Raw genomic sequence first — 17,813 nt, forward strand, 5'->3', positions numbered from 1 at the left:
GCTCAGAAGGAACGTCAACGTGGAGAGTCGCTCGTTTGCTCGCTTACTTTTCTAAACCCCTTAGAGCTGACCTTAAAGACAGATGAGGTACGTCTACCCTTGACGCAAGGCCACCTTGGAAAGCCCGGAAACATGCTTCATTAACACACAAAATGTGGGCCTGACACACAAATACTGCATCTAGTCAGCATTTTTCTACATCCTACTAATCTCATTCAGCTCATGTTTAAGAGATGTAACTACATTTGTTTGCGTGACTCATCCTCCACTGAGGTGGATTACTGACTCCTGCGTAGAAGAACATGATCTCCAACCATTCTAGATCCAAAATGCCATGTCTAACATATCGCACAGCTTACTGTTAAGCATAATCAAAATTTAAAAAACAGAAACTTTAAATCACCTAGTGAGTTTGTTCCAACAAAATCCTAAGTGATTATGTTTCTAATAATGCTCTCGAATTGCCCCGTGCTGAAAAAATAGTCGTGCAGAAATATGAAGCATTGGTATTACAATATTACTTCTTTGAGAAATGTTCACTGCCTGCATGTGACAGTGCTTGTGATCTCATGACCAGGATTTAGAAATGCACACTGCTCATTAAACGGAAACATCTGCCCTGGATTGGAAAGGGGCAAAGGAAGTTGAGCGATGCTTCTCGCTATTTCGCAGAGCAATGCCTCCATCTTTGCCTCTTCAATCTCTGTCGGAAAGAAATGTTCTTCTGCCATTTCTGAACACACACCGATGAATTACTAAATCTGCATGATTTAATTGCACAGCACTGGCCTGTATCTTAAATACAAAACCTGTAGCAGCATCAACTACTCTACTCTAGTTAAACCTCTCTGAATGAGGCCTTGGCTCCTTACAGCATGGAAATATTAACACTCAGAGGGTGGCAAATGGCTGTTTCCAATATCTATTTCTTAACCCTATTTGCTGTACCCGAATCGCGCACACAGAAACACGGTCCAAGATACTTCATCCACCAAAGCATTGCTTTTCAAATGAAAAAAACAAATGGGTTGAGAAAGACGCTCTCACAGAGGCTATCCACTGCTGAGCCTAGCTGAGAAAAGACCGTGCTCCTACATGTTCCAAATGCAGCTTTTCTGATTGTCACAGTGCCGTGGCAACCTGTTTATTGCACAGGACTGGTGCTTACCATCTGTATCAGTAGAAGAAGGAAAAAAAAGCTCTTTCTTCAGGGAGGCTTTTTTCTTAATTCTGCACCAGAAAAGAGTAAACAGCACGCTGCAAGTTTCTTTAATTTACCAACAATAAGCCACGTGTGCTTAATTTACTGTCATTAGCCCCATGCATGACTAAGTAAGAAACACTTGCAATACTTTTTTAAAGTATACCTTGCTAACAGTGTCCGTCCGTTTCCCCGCCCCCCCCCCCCCAAAACGTCCAAGACCAACACACTGGGAGTACATTTCCAGATACGCCTGGGCAGAGAGCACCTTAGTTGTGAATCTGGTAGCCAGCATTTCTTTTGCAATATTACATTTGACCCTAAATTACAGTAATTAAAAATAATACTAATTTTTTATCCAAATCACAGCAAAATTATTTAAATTTTTTATCCAATTATTTAAAGTTTAACAATTAACATTAAACAATAACAAAGCGTGGAATATGTATTCTTTTTCCCTGCATTATTATTCAGAGATACCAACCATGCTAATGAACTCCTGTTCGCATTTTCCTTTAGCACCAGCAGGTGGCACGAATAATACCCACACGTGCGTGGTTACTGCCTGCCACGCCGCAAGCAGATGGCACTGTGGAAGTGTTCCTACAGCACAAGGATAAGCAAATGAATGAAAGATAAAAATAAACAGCATTCCTAAATTTATAATGCTCACTAAGTTTAGCAGAAAAGAAAACACCTTTTACATGGGTACAAGTGGCAGTTATCACCTAACTGGCAATTCCTACTTTTGACCTTCAAAACGCCCTATGAAAAGGGGGAAAACCATGCGCCTCTTGTAAAACCAGATGGGAAACAGGGGAAAGTGAATTTCAGGTGAACATGTGTTTTCAGACATTAATTCTATAATTCCTCAAGACGCACAGAAAAGCAACAGCACAATTAAGGACAGAACGACATGGTTCAAAAAATGTTTCTACTTCTGTCTGCACTGCAAAGAAAAGTCTGCTGTTCGCAGTATTCCCCGAGTAGAAAATGGTCTCTGGCACCTACGCAAGTTTAAGAAAACAACAAGCAAGCTGCACAGGGAGAAGAGCATCCTTCCAGGAGACCTCGGAGAGGAGGCTCAGCTGCCATCCACCACCCAAGCAAGGGGCACTAACGAGATCAGCGACTGCAGTTTGCTTACCTGCCTCCTAATGGTTTCACGTCAAGCGTAATGCAGCATTTTAAAATGCCATTTTCAAATTTCGGGAAATAAAACACGCACGTGCAGTGAAATGCAGCCTAGATAATATTGCCCAATAAGCTATACTGAGATAATGCTGAGCCTGAGCTAAAATCTGCTCTAGGGTGGCAAGAGAAGATTTCAGGGGAAAAAACAACCCAGGGAAAAATGTTTACCTAGAAACACTTTTCTTCACAGGAAAGACAAAGACCACAGTATAAAAATACTGCATAGTTTAGATCGCACCCTCTTACCTAGGAAAGGCAAGTTTAGTCCCTGATGGAAGAGATCCCCAGCTCCATTGCATCTAGTGGATTAATGCCAGCAAAATCCCTCACGGTTTGTAGATCTGTACTAGAAAACAGCTCCTGGTCATAACTTCCTACCAGGAAACACCTTAGAGCTCAGTGGAAAAGGCCAGACTTTTTCTCAAAGCACAGATATTCCCCTCTAAGCGTCTGGAAATTTAGGAAAAGGGCGTTACGGAAGCAGAGGACTTTTCTGTCTAAAACACTGAGCACCAATCACTGAAGAAGATTGCTGCTGAAGCTTTAACACACTTAGTATGCTTTCTCACTCCTCAGAGAGGTTGTTGGAGTTCTTGTTTCAGGATAGTCTTCAAGCAATTTGGTGATATATTTTACAAGACCATAAAAACATAATTAAATGGCTCTTTACTACACTGAAAGGTGGAAGTTCTTGCTGCTTAAACTGAAATCGTCTTACAAGAAGGGCACAGGTAGACACCGTATGGATAGTTTTTCTAGGTACCATGACCTCTCAAATATAAAATCCCATAAAAAGGACCTCTCCAGGTAAGAAGGACCAGAAGGCGAGTCAAGGGTCTTAACACTCCATTGTGTGACTTCATTCTAATATGCACAGTTAATACCTGCAGTAAAGTTAATGTCCTTTCAACTGTCAAACATCAAATAATTGAACTTGGATACACAAAAAAATGAAGCATCACTATACCCTCTAAAGTCTTGCCTAATCCGGTCTGTCATGCACAGTCCCCCTAATTTGCAAGGTTATTTTAGTTTCTTGCATGAAGACTGAGCCGATGACGAGATTAGCTGGAGACAGTGTTTGTGAAATGCACTGCAACCAATTATATGAAATAAAATTAATGTAGAAAATCCTGTTTCATCACAACAAACTCATGTCTTCTAGAACACATTTCCAAAAAGATGAATTACAACCCTGCAACTTGCAGCTTGCCACTTTACATCTAGCTTAAGCCTTTCATGATTTGGCCTTGTATAAAATGCAGAAGAGGTCAAATTATAATCTTTCCTCCATTTAAATCTTATATGCAACCCCAACATCCTGTAATAAGTGGAAAATAAGGAAATGACAAATTGATTTGCTGTCCCAGTCCGCGAGTCCAAAGCAGATCAATACAGATGCAGTACGATTTGGTCTGGCACGCTCGCAGCGACAAGGTCTGCCGGAATAACGTGCAGTGTCAGCACTGTTGACAATTACATAAAAGAGATATGTAAAAAACTCTGAAAATTAGAACAGGTAAAGATTTTCAAGGGTACGGGTACCCTAAAAGGCAAGTTAGTAAACAAGCTGGGAAGCTCAGCCACATGATAGGAAGACTCAGGCAATGAGTTTTCCCATTAGTAGCCAAGTCACACTCTTAACGCAGCAAAGATGAAAGAGACAAAGGAGAAAAGATGGTGGATACAGAGAGGAGTCGTCAGAGAGGAAAGAGACTCCTGCGGTAGGAGTGGAAGAAATGAAAACAGTTCTGGTATCTGAGATGTTTGCAAATAAATGTCCACGACCATTGTTTCCTTCACATTTGGTTCCCAAGACAAATGGAAGAAAGTTGGAGGAAGCGACCCGGAATTTGTGTTTCTTTACATATGATCACTAAATAAAGAAACTATTCATTTCAATGGTTTGAGTGCATTCCATTTTAATCAGAGGCTCATCTTTAAAGTGCTTCCCACAACTTGCACAAAACAAACAAAAAAGCCTGCTAGAGTAGCAGCTCACCTGTTCCTGCTCCCTGCACGCCCGTTTCCCCAAATCAGGGGGAAATTTCATGAGAAGGTTAAGGCTGTGTTTTTTTCTTTTTATCTTTAATTCATGGAGGATTGTCTAGCAGTTACAAGCTTTTTGTCACCGTGACATCTTAGCGATTCATGATCTCAACAAGTCACGGTCCTGCTTCTCTCGCCGTAAACTGTTTCCATCAGTAGGACACTAACGCTGCGGACAGGGCCCAGTTAAACTGCTGTGCCTCTGAGAGCAGAGCCCATCCTTGACACTGCAAACACCAGGACCAACCAGGAGAATACTGTTTGGTCTAACTGAATCTTAATAAATTTATGATACTTTGATCGTAAAGGCTATTATTTTAAGAATCCACATCATTAAAGGGTTACTGTTTAAGAGCCTCTTTGAACACTGCAGATCAAATTAAAACTGCATTAGATTTCCACCAGCATCACTACAAAGAAGAAAATAAAAGGCAGACAGATACTCAGCAGCAGAGCATAGGCCTGTCGGAATTCAGAATTCCTCTCCACAGACCCAGCGCCGCAGACACTGTCACAACCTGCACTGCAATACAGGCTCACGCTTAGCTGTTGGTCTGCCCCATCTCTGTCAGCTTCTTACCCTGTCCTGGCTCAGGCCTGCTGTCAGCCCTTGAATTCCACTGCTTGACATCTTGCTGCATCTCAGTCTCCGAATAGAAAAGGCCCGATCAAATAAAGATCAGCCTCAGGGCTGCGTATTCCAAGAAAAAAATTCTGGGACCGCGAAATTAGGAAACACCTCAGTCTTACAACACCAACCTTTTTCACTCACGTCTGTCTGTCTGTCTATCTGCAATGATTTAAATCACTAATTAAGGATGGAAGTCTGCAAACTGCATGTTCTGGATTCGGCTGGGCTGCCGAAACCTGTGGGTTTCATAAGAAATCCGCTTCACTGAAAGCGCATAGGAAATGCATGCTATATGAACAAAATTCATACAAAGCAGGTATCGCATTCCCTGGTGCTCACCCGCTTACTGTAGGGCAACTTGCTACAGCCAGCCACTAACAGTTGCTCTTCTATTGAAAAAAAAAGAAATGATCTATGCAGACTTGCATGCCTGTGCCAAGCCACTAAAACGAAGCTTTGTTAATCCAAGGGACTTGCTGTCAACTTGCTGTTAAATCAGCGAGCAGAAGGGACAGCTCAAAGCTCCGTGAGACTCCGCATAGAAGCCAGCGATCTACGGCACGAGTGCTAAAAATAGCAAAGGGGCCAATTATGAATAGCAAGCAGCAGAACTGCCGCAATGCCGGGAGCTGCAGCATCTTGATCAAGGCACCTCTGAGAACGTGCATCTCCCCACAGGTTTAGAGCCAGGTACTGCCGCTTTGCATAAAGACAGCGACAGGATTTTCTGACTTCTGCTGAGCTTCCACCAGCATACACCTCTAATCCGGAGAAATAAATATACTGTTTGTCAGTGCAGCTCTCAAAGTTCGCCAACACCTACCTCAGGGAACGTACGGGCTTTAGGGACGTTACTGCAAACCCACCTCTGGAAGGGAGCCTTACAGCAGAGTTCCTGCTTCAGGACATTGTTCTCGGTAGCATCATCACTTGACACTTAGATCGCTTGACAGTTAGATATGACAAACTAAACTTTTAGGTATGTTTCAGCCCTTAGACAAAGAACTTGGAGACAAAACTAGCACTGCATTTGCAACTCCTAGTTATGCTTGACTAATGTAGAAATTACATCCATTGTCTTTCAACAAAGAAACAAAGCAACTTTCAAAAGGGGTTTACAACCACTGCAAGTGATTATAAAAGCCTCATGACCATAACACCTTCAGCCAAATCTGCTCTTAAAAAAATTACCCAGAAAATGCTTGCATGACCTGCCCCCTGCGGTCACAGGGTTTTTCAAACTGAACATGCAATGCAAATTGCACTGCACTAAATCTGAAACCAAAGTGATGTTTACAGACCTCAGGAGTCTGATATTAGTGCATTTTCCATTGGAATTTCTCACCCAGATATCATCAAGGACAATTCACTGCACTCTTAATCTATTATCACCTGTTGTAGTCTACCCAAAAACACACTATTGACAAATGTAATCATGATTTTCACTTGTTGAGATTATCCAGTCCATTTCGAACGATGGTTATAAAATGCAAGGAAGTTCTGGCATTGAACTAATCAACGGAGATTACAGAAATACAACTAGCTGTGTGTCTCCCGAGTCTCCCAGGATGCATTAACTGAAACAAAATTATTCTTCTCCAGTACCATCTCAACCATGCCGGGTGGCACACAGGGGGCTCCATCTTGCAGAAAAGGTACATGAAGCTGTCATTAAAATCAATATGAAATGGCAATGCTTGGCACCTTTTGGCACTCACTGAGCTATGGATACTTTGCTCCAGCTACCTCAGCATTTAGGTCTTTTTCTGAGAAGGATGCAGATAAACACTTGTTAATGTCGTAATAGCTGCACCATCTGTGCTCACTATTACCAAACAGAAATTGGTACTAGGCACTGTGCCATTGTGATATTCCTTATAAATTTCTGCTTATTCTTCTTCCAATAATGAATGCGGTTCAGCTTTCTGGAATTGTAATGGCCTGCAGGCAACACTCCTTTCAAACAGCAATTGCCTATAGCTGAATTAATTGGCATTAATCTCTGCAGAAGTATGGATTCAGCAGCAGCAAGTTAATGGTTTTAAAAAAAAAAAAATAGCTGTGATGCTGGTTGCTTAGGATCATGGTAAAAGTTACACACCCATCTACGTGCCCAGATACTTGCAAAGACTCCTACTACTAGGCCATCACACACAATTACACGATGGCTGCATTCACATCCCTTTGGGATGGAGCAAGATTTAGATTATCTCATATACTTGTTGGTTTATAGATATTAATACATTGTGCTTTTCTGGCTAAAGGGCAATAGCAGGCCCTTTCAAAGACAGCTACACATAAGCAACAAATTCATTTTAGCACTTCATTTCAGCAGTGTATTTGCACTGATAGGAGAACTTGTGTGTGCGGAGTGCAAGTCCAGGAAAGGCTATGTAGATACATTAGTAGTCTGCAGAAAACAACTAGAACTGGGGGGGGGGCAGGGTGTGGCGAGCGGGGGGTTTAAACTCCACAGGACTTTGGACTTTTCCCTTTCATTGACATTTGCACCGGGTTTTGATAATCAACTTAGAGATATGTACTGTACAGGGTCACAGTTTAAGAGATTTATTATAGTGCATCAGGACTATTTTGAATACCAATCACTATCAAGAGCACCCCCCCCCCCCCCAATTTCACCTTGCAGCTTTAAGTAGCAAAATCCACAGGTAAGGCTTTGCTGCAGTTACCTCTCTTTCTGTAAACTTAAGGTCATGCTAATGCGTATCGCTTCTGGCAATGTCTTGAGACCATTTAAACTGAAAAGCAGAGAAGCACAGCTGCAGCCTACACTTCTGGAGAGAGCCGTGTACTCTTTGGAGGATGCAGTCGTAGAGAAAGCAATAAGCAGTGGATTCTTTAACGCATCACCTGCCTCAGCTCACATCTTTTCTTTCTCTGGAATTTTTCCTAAGTTAATATGGACTTAAATATGCAGAATATTGTATTTTGCACTTCTATAGAGCTCTGTTTGTAATAAATACTAATATTATGGCTTCCAGGACCTCAGAACGTAGAAAAGGTTTAGTACCACTGTCTCAAAATTGCATACAAGAAAGATTTATTACCACTGCTAGATTTCTTCCAACTTATCTGTCCTTAAGCAGCTGCCTACCTCTAAGTAGTCTGGGATGTGGGTTGGAGGGGGAACTATTTCTAGACCTCTAGCACTGGAGGCCGACAGCAATGAGACAACTTTCTCCTTTTGCATTTTGCCAATGTAACGATACCGCAAAGAAAAGTCTGCTCTTTCCCTTGGGTAGTGTCCATTGCAAAGCACAACACCCTGTGACGAAGCACTATGTTATGATGACACTGGATGGAGAAAAGGAGATACAAAACCATCCACAGAGTTAGGTCCATCTCAAAACAAGGAGTAAGCTCTTTGAAAAGTATGGAAGGAACCTCAGAGGACCAACTGGGGAAGCTTGTACAAAGGCTCAGAACTGAGCACTCTATAGCTCACTGCAAAAGCTTAACCGAGTCCCAGCTGGTTTGGGAGAAGAAACTGTCCCAGCACTTACGTTTTATGGCATCTGTTGGTCATCTCACCCGATCACTTAAGACTGCCTAAGCAGCATTTCCCTTTGGGGTTGCCACACACTGATAGTCACAGTATCACCATTAAAAAGCTTTAAGCTTTTCTAAAACATTCTGTGCAAAGAAATACGTTGAGGCAGTTCTGTTCTGCCGTTGAAAAGAATTCACAGTTCCTCTTAAAGTAGGAAATGAAAGACTAGAAGCAAGCAGTGGCAGGGGTCAAGAGAATGACAGGTGTGAGGAAGGAAAAACAAACTTATTAGATTTATTACTCACTCCCTGAATACGAGGCAATTCTTTACACCACAAAAACCCACCTATTTTCTTTGTAGAGCAAATTGAAAAATACAGAGTCTCATTCACTCAAGTTCACTGAACCACACTCGGAAGGTTGAATTATTAATAGGGCTCGGGCCTTGCGCAGGCTCTTCAGAAAGGCTGATTTCATTGCACCGAATTATCTGTCAACTATTAACGCCTTCCAGCGATGAGTTACGAACGTTCTTTCCTCTTGCACGTTTGACGCTTTATGTGAAAACCTTAGAGAGTAGCAAGGAGCTCAAATTGCTCAGATAAACATTCATATTGCGGATAACATCACACCATTTAATTGCAAATTTAACAAAAACACCCAAAACAAAACGCACCATGTGTACTAAGCAATTTCTCCCCATGTACTTTTACTTTCTGAAACTACATCTGCAGGTTTTTCCATTCTTGCTATCATTACAAACCATTAACCTTCACTAACCGGACCACAGTTATTGTGGCTCGATATTATTGAGAAATATATTCGGCTGCAACTTTAAGCCAACCGCACAGAAAGAGCTGCGCCTGACTGACATCCTAAGCCATACTATTACTGACAGAACAAGGAACGCAGAAATGTTGAGCTTGCTTACAATGTCCTTCATTGGCATTAAAAACCCTGGAAAGTCACATTTTGCACAACAGACACTATAAACTGTTACTACTGGTGTAAAGAGAAAAGCATCTACTTCTCAGGTTCATCCACCGCCTCTGCTTAAAAAGCATCTATCAGTGATTTTCAGTGTCGTCTTAAAATGTCAGCAGGTAACATGTCCCAGAGGGATGATGACCGCAAACCTAACAGCACTGTCCATAGTCCAAACCTGCATGGGAACCCACGGAGATGAACATAAGGAACTGCTGCAGGAACTGCCGTGGATGACTCAGTTTGGAGTGCTCCTCACTTTGAGTCACTGTTGAATCGATGTCTGATTGTGAAACTAGGTGTTACCCTGCTGACGGAGGTGCCGTCTCCTTAAAAGGAAATCATTATGCACCAGCCCTTCTCTCTAACATTACGGTGAGAGAGGAAAAAGTGGAATTTTTATGAAGCAAAGTACGAAGTAATGAAGTGCCCACCTACTACTATTAGGCGTTTTTTACGGTAAGATTTTCAACACTGATGTTACCAACTCTACTGTTTCCAGTTTTAAACCACTCCAAAATGTTTTACAATTGATGACAGCTAATGACACTTATAACAAGGCTGGCAGACAATAATTTCATTACAAATCCTATGCCATCACAGTTCCCACCATTCAAAGTCTAACAAGCATAAAATTGCATGCTCAGTATGTATGCAGGCAGGTCTGTCATTACTCTGACAATGAAATGATAGTGTTTGTAGACAGTACATTAACAAAAGAATAACATTCAGATGGAAATCATCTTTGGTTCAAAATGAAAAAGGTGGGTTGCAAGGAAAAATATATTTCTTTTTCTACAGAAACATTGTATTCCTTCCAAATTTCCCCTTTCTTCTTCCTAATATTTTTTAAGTTCTGCGGTTAGCACACTGAAGATTAGTCTCTGAACAATGCATTTCAGTGAAGCAGTTCTAAAGCTAATTGCTCTCACCTCCCTGGTACAGAGTCAGAAAGAAGGCGATCAAACATAATGGCAATTTTTTTTTTCTTTATGCACTCCATTTCATCTCTACGCAGCACAAAATGAAGCGACTTACCCCTCTCTTAAAACATTGCGGACACACAAAATTTAATCCATAAGCATATGGAGGCTGCTTTAAATCAAAATAGCAAGCCTTCAAATACTTTTTTTGCTTACAAAAAATAATGTAATCTTTACTTAAGTTGCAGTCCTGTTTACCTTCCTTTGAGGAAACGATGGTAATGTTCAGGACCCTTCAGTATTAATGCATTTGAACACCTCATTCATTGCTCGCACTGACTGAGGTATACTTGACAAAAAACAGTCTACTGGGATGCAAAGACTACTCTACAATCCAATAAGGCACGCTTTATCAGCCGATCTCTGTAACGCACCTCAGAATACCATTTTCTTAGCCGCTTTGAAGCCTCTCTTGCTGAAAAACGGCAATGGTATTTTTTTTTACTCTCCCTCTCAATTGCTGTTTCATCGCCTATAAATACGCAACTGCCTTTAACTCTGACAGCTCTTAGCGTTTCTCTCTAAGGCAGCAGCACCGAAAGAGAACAACTCTCCTAGGCTGCAACACGGTCAGGCAGAAGCTAAGCACGTTCCTGTGAACATCACACCCGTACCTCACTTTCGGAACAGGTCTTAGGCATGACCGGCACAGAGACCAGCAAAGATTTTGACTATATATTTATGCTACTGTCACAGAGTTTTCTTCATCTGTAAATACGAGCGCTTCGGATTACAGGGTTGTTAACGACAATGTAACTTCACGATCCCCACAGCACCTCGGCTCTCGGAGTCGTGTCGAATCAGGATGCAGTTTTCTCTGGGAATCGTCCAGCAGAAGGACTTCTGAAAAGCGCAGAAGGCGGTCACAGCAGCCGAGCACATCGCACTCCTCAAAGACTACACCCTTCATCTCACAGGAATTTCCTGACAGTTTTTAACCCTGCTCCCCCCCCCCCCCAATCTACCCTAAACTGCTGACTTCCTTTTCCGTAGCAAAGGAGGAGGCTGCTTAAGACAGCTGCTAGCGGCATACGCTTACCTCTCCTCCGACTCCACTGCTGGGGGAAGGCTGCGGAAGACAGCTAGCAGTCCGGTCACCATTCGGTTTTCATCTGAAGTACTCTTCAAGGGGCTGCAGTGAAGAAATCACCATTACCCCATGGCCACTTAGTCTGTACCACCTAATAGCGTCGTCTTCTGCTTAAGGCAAAGGATAATCGCCCAATAAAGCCTACCCCCACAGCAGAGCAGGGAGAAGCAAAATAAACCCACATGCTGCACAAAGTAACAAAACTTTATCACCAGGCTGAGCATCCTTGCCTGTGGCTTATCCAAGCCACGCTGGCTTGCCGTTTTCTCTTCAAACCTCTAATGGTTTGGCTACGCTGCCTGACAATGCAGGGGCTCAGCAAATGGCTTCTAGCAGTTTTCCTGGGTTTGTCAGACTATAACTTCTTATTTGGTTCCCCTAACAGCCCGGTAGTCATTCTTATCTTTGCCTCAGATAAACCTGACATCAACACACAGTTTCAGATCGTTGCATTTAAGTGCATCTCACCACATAATTGCACCTTGCAAGGAAGTGATTCAGTATTTGCATTTATTAATGTAAAGCTAACACACATAATCCAGTATGCTTCATACTAATCAGCCCATGCTACATGGAACACTCCACTTTCATTCCTGATTTGCCTCAATAACTAGGCTGGTGCCCACAGAGCACATTTGGGCTACCAATATAAAATTTTTATAGCAAAAATTCTACAGAAGGCGAAGATGTGCAGGAAAGCAACTTGTTCAAAATGAGCTTGCTGAATATATGTTCTAAGATGATACACTAGCCTGAAGATTCATCGAGACACATATCTGAAATGGCCACACAATCCAAAATTTTGCAAGAAGATAATTAACGTACCAGAAGGTGGTGGTGCGCGCGAGTGCTTTATTCTAACTACTCCTTCATTTGTCACTGGACAGAACATGTCGAAAGACCGGTACGCAGCCTTCACACAGAAGAAGGATGCTGAAATTGAATTGAGACAGACATTTTTATTTGCAGACTGAAACAAAAAATCTAGCAGACTGGGGGAATAAACCAAACTAGCATGTTACGTGTCATTTTGACCTTTGTAGATAAAGGACTCATAAAGTGCTCAAGGTAAAAATCAAGCTCCTCAAAAGTCACAGCAAACTAGATACCAAAAATTACCACCATTCTCTTCAGAAATAAATGTTAAATATTTAATTATACAATCATCTGCCAAACAATGCTTAAAAGGGTACTTTTTTCCTTTTTGAACTATAAATCCTGTACAACTTACACCTCTACCACAAAAGACACGGTACCTTGTCCCACATGATACCAATTTAAAGCAAGTTTATACTTCATTCTGTATCACAGTTAATTCCTGACCGCTACGCGTCCCTTGGACAAAACACTGATCTGGCCTTTGCAGCTGAGGACCAGAAGTGAGGAAAAACTCGTATTTGTGCAACAGAGATGAGAAGACAGGAGACTATGGGAAGACTCGAGTGCTCTGACAAGACAGACATCTGCCAAGATATGCAGCCTTCTCCAGAAAGGGAACAAATCTCTACTATCGCACGGAGGAGGAAGCACCGGTACGCAAGAGAGAAACCAGGCGCCAGCTGGAAAAGCGACTCTCTCTCGGCCCCTAGCAAGCACCTCATTTGTGAGCGCATAATCTTCCAGAAAGGACTTAAGTGGAAAATAATGCAGAGAGATGAGATGGAAAGCACAGGAAACAAGCTTCCTGTCTGGCATATATCCTGCAAGCAGGACAAGAAGAATGAGTTCTGCAACAGCAAAAATTGAGAGAGAAATCACCGAAATGAAAGAATTTACTCCACAGACACAAGCAGCCACAAAGAACTGATAGTCCTTTTCCCTAAAGCTGCGTCCATCTTGTGGGACTGCCCAAGGAGACAATCCACCCCCACAGCGTGTCTGGACTTCTAAAACTTCATTTACCACTAAAATAAAAAATGATGGGTGGGGGAGAGGGACAAACCCAAACCTATATTTTACCCATTGTGGGTGTTATTTTGTTTTTTTTTTCTTTTTTAATATTTCAAATTGGATTATAAAACTACATAATGTCTTCTTGCTGCTGGCATGCATAACATACACCACAGGAGCACTCAGAGAACAGAGAGTATTTATGAAGGCCAATTACTCTGGTTTTGTAGCTTATCTTGATTTCAGCAGCAGAGAATGGCAGCTTTTTCATAATGAAGTAGCTGTCTTAAGGCTCAAGAGCAAAAACAAACAAATAATAAAACAAAAAGGCTTCGATTTCAGAACAGAGCCAAGAAATACTAACTGAAACATGCTTGCTCCAACACAGAGATCTTGACCCTTAGCAGGACCACAGAGCCCACTCTGGCAGTTAATTAAATGCCTGAAAAAGAAAATGAGGCTCACAGAAAGGTTCAACCCCTTTAAATCTACTTTATCCATAAGGCCAAATTTAACCATAATGGTTCCTACTTGATGGCGTCATCCTACAGCTAATTCAATACATTTCACTGCTTGCATTTGCACTAGAATAAGAATCGGAAGACGACTAAGCAGTAACAAGTCTTCCACAATCCTTCCATCCCACGCCCACAGCTGCTTTGCACAGTCCATTTCAGTGGCACCTTCTGCCACGCGCTAAGCAGCGCTATCAGGTGATCAAGATGGCTTATCTCAGGGATCCGAAGAAAGCAAATCCACCAGAGCAAGCTCCTGAAGCATCTCCATTTGATTTGCTGAGTCTCATGCAATGGCTAGACTGCTTCCCATCACATCATCATAATTTGGCTTGATGCAATCAAAATTACGTCTTGAATTTAGCCCGAACTGTAAGTTACTGCCTACAGCACTCAAGACAGAAATTATTTAGAAAGCCTCAACAATAAAGTTAAGCTTGTGGAAGAGCTCTGCTGGGAGATGCAGAGACACTAGCTTCAGCTTCCTGTTCTACTGAAAACCTCCCTTTGATTTTCTTCCCCAGTTCACCTGTCACCCGTGTTTGACTCAACTTCTCACCTTTCTCAGGCGGTTGTTTCTTCAGACTGTAACTTCTTCAGTCCGGCCTATCTCACTACATACACAGCAGAAGCCAGACTTTTTCCAAATTTGGGGGTTTAGAGGTGCTGCAATATGAAACACAATATGTAGCAGCTGCAGTTTTATTAACTGGGAAGCAGGGGTAGGAGAAAAGAGAAACCATGTTAATGGTTTGTTCATCTATTAATTTTTATGTCTTAGACTGTTTTTCTCTTTTAGAAAGGAAAAATCCCTTTGTTAGGGAGTCTTCAAGCTGCAAATTCAGCTAAGAACATACATAAACTAGATAAGCTCACCCTTGGACTATCTTCACTGCCACCTTCATTTTCTTCTTCTGAACATTCGTCCCAGACAATCTCCTGCTACATCTTAACATATTTATACAGTACGCAATCTGGGACAGAGAATCTCTTCAACGTTTTGCTGATATCTCTTGCATTTCCCTCTTTTCCTGTTTTACTCTGTCAAGTCTGGTACAGGTTCCCTCCTGAATCAATACAGGAGTAGCATTAGATTTCACTCATGTTGTGTAAGTTCCCATATCCTACTCCAGTTTTCAAGCCATCTGTATCATATTGGACAGCTCCTTGTTCCAGCAATTACAGCACTGCTTGGTTTCTATGTGTATTAGCCTCATCGCCTACTCGAGAGTGAAAGAGAAATCATTTAAAAGAAGTTGTATATGGACAGATTTAAAGATATTCATTGGGACCGCGCGAGCCTAGTGGCACAACACGAATCGTGCACAGATCTAAACAAAGCCTACAGAAAGCATCAGCGCTGCACGGCCAGGAAGCTCAGGGAGGACGTTTTCATCCCCGGATGACACAGTAACCCAACAAGCGTACGACTGCTCCCTGCTCACACCGACCAAGTTCAGGCGCAGAGCGAGGAATTCCACAAGAGCTGCACACAAACGGCCACCGGCTTAATGTCACTAGATTATATCATGCATGATCTGCGTCTTCTAGAAATTGGCTGTGGGTAGACCTCCAAGCTATTCCCATGTTACGCATAAATAAGCACATCTCAGTAAGCCATCTCCTTTAAACATCGTATTTCAACTAACTGGGAATAGGTAGCCAGCAACACAGAAAAATAACACATTAAAATATCAAATCCCTTGTTTAGACATAAATTTAGATGTAAAAAATATGTTTATTTCTCAGCGAGGTGCCATTCCAGGCATCAGACAAACCCATTTTCATTAGAAAGGTACCTCAATTCTTCTTATGTAAACCAAGGACAACACAAACACCTGTTTTCTTCCACAAATGAAGAGTGAAGCAAACTTTTAGTAGAATACATACATATTGAAGTGCAACACTCAACAAAAAGCTAACCTAACATTCTAGATGGGATTTTAGCATTGTACAAGTTGGCAACTGCTGCTTCGCAAGAGCAATGAGGCTAAAACATTTTGCAAAGTTTCAGAGATGTTAGGGGCAAATAATCATCACAAAAACCTCACCATTATTGTATTGTTAGAGAATATGTAACCTACGTGTGTTTTTACTTCATACCTAGTGAAATATTAAACCCTTGAAATAAAAATGATATGAGAAAAACATCTAATAAGAGATTCGCTGAAAGCTTATACATGCAAGTGCTACACTTGCTTTTTATGTATGTGCTTTCCTTTTCTCTTTATGAACAAATGGCTGGATCCTGGGCCCATTTTTCCTGAGGGGGAATACCTTAGGTGCAGATGGCCTTGTTAATACCAGTTTGACTACTCACATAGTAAGGTTCTGTCATTTGGGTATAAGATCAGTGGAAACACGCATAGAATTATTTCTTAAGCTGTATTGCTTAACATGTTCTTCTATGTCAATGCGACTAGCGCATATTTACCAAATACAGAACCATGATAACTGGGGGAGAAAAACATAAGGATTTAAGGCACAGTCATGCATCAAAACGCCCTCCTCCTGCACTGGGGAAATACGGAGTGAAGCAAGCACGGCACAGGAGGGGAGAGAGGCTCACAGTTTTACGATGCTTGTCATCCCGCTTTCCTAAGTACCATAGTGTGACAGGCAAGCAGATGATTTATTTTACAAGCTTGTTAACGGAGAAAAAAATAGCGCAAACTACTCCAACAGATTTCAGAGGAAAGGGCTTTATTGCAATAGCCGCTTGATAGCGGATGCTACACTACTGCAGATTATCACGTACTTTCCTTAGAATGCACTGCAGCATCTTAGACAGGCTCATGATAAAGTGTTATCAGAGTGCTGCAATTTCTCATCTGATTTTTTTCAGGAGCCTGTTATCTCCACAGGAACAAAACGATCAGTTGTTCACTAGCTGCCATCCACTCTCCACCCTAGTCAAACATATAAACCTGGTTCATTGTACCAAACCTCACTGCTACCTGTTGTGCCAGACGAGATCTCCTCTAGCATACCTCCTACCTGCCTGGGCCCTGCTCTACCTGCCAGGACACAGCTAGGTACCCTGTTATAGGACCACAACATAAAGAAAACTCAAAAGCAATATGCAGTGGAGAGGGAATTCCAACACTAAGAACTTATCTAATAAAGGAGGAAAAAACCTGGCCGTTCAGAGCGAGAGTAAGCACCACCATAAACATCGAATAAGGATCTAAACTTTCTCATTCTCCCGCAAGACACTCCAGAGCATGTGAATATTAAAAATGGAAGAATATTTGTCACTGTACAGCACACAAATACTGCACCAGTGGCAGAAAGCTCTGCTTCCTCTCCAGCATTTGGCAAGCAAAAGGGAGCCCAGCTCCACACGTATTATTATTATTTAGTGTAATTCCCAGATACACACACAACTGCCATTCACTAGGAAACACTTTTTTTTCCTCCGTGACACGCAGCAGGTAAGTCATCCGTTAAGCTGTTAAGCATGCTGCCAGATGCCTCTCTCAGCATTCGTAGATTCTCTCTTTCCCATAAATATTTTATTTAAATGACAAGATCTGATTTTATGCAGGAAAAGGTTTTAAAACTTCTCACTGTGCAGCCCTGTGACAGAAGCGGCTGACTGATGCGTTTGCCTGGCTACCCGAGGCGTAGGAGAGCCTTGGGCCCCTCTTGTCTTTAAGACAGAGATCTCGCGCACAGAGTCCCTCAGAAGGCAAAGAGCCCCTGCTGCGTCCGACTGACCAAGCCAAAGTGAACTGAACCTAGCAGCAGCACTAATTTCAGTAA

At 42.0% G+C, this 17,813-nt stretch overlaps 1 protein-coding gene across 6 annotated transcripts in view; it reads right to left on the reverse strand.

Moving 5' to 3' along the window:
* Window positions 1-17,813, reverse strand: part of LOC112993084 (leucine-rich repeat and fibronectin type III domain-containing protein 1-like protein) — a 63,880-nt gene that overhangs the window by 14,685 nt on the left and 31,382 nt on the right. For 4 of the 6 annotated variants that reach the window (XR_010386374.1, XM_064503033.1, XM_064503036.1 and 1 more), the window contains exons 2-3: window positions 12,469-12,576; window positions 11,593-11,685 (exon numbers count right to left, since the gene is read on the reverse strand). The exons of 1 other annotated variant lie outside the window; for it this stretch is intronic. Coding sequence is in view for 4 of the 5 variants with exons in the window: in XM_064503033.1 (XP_064359103.1) it covers window positions 11,593-11,654 (62 nt within the window). In the remaining variant the exon portion in view is untranslated. The remainder of the gene's footprint in view (window positions 1-11,592; window positions 11,686-12,468; window positions 12,577-17,813) is intronic. One more of the 6 variants, XM_064503034.1, reaches the window with a different exon arrangement.

This window comes from Dromaius novaehollandiae, chromosome 34 (assembly GCF_036370855.1).
Source record: "Dromaius novaehollandiae isolate bDroNov1 chromosome 34, bDroNov1.hap1, whole genome shotgun sequence".
In the NCBI taxonomy this organism is placed as follows: domain Eukaryota; kingdom Metazoa; phylum Chordata; class Aves; order Casuariiformes; family Dromaiidae; genus Dromaius; species Dromaius novaehollandiae.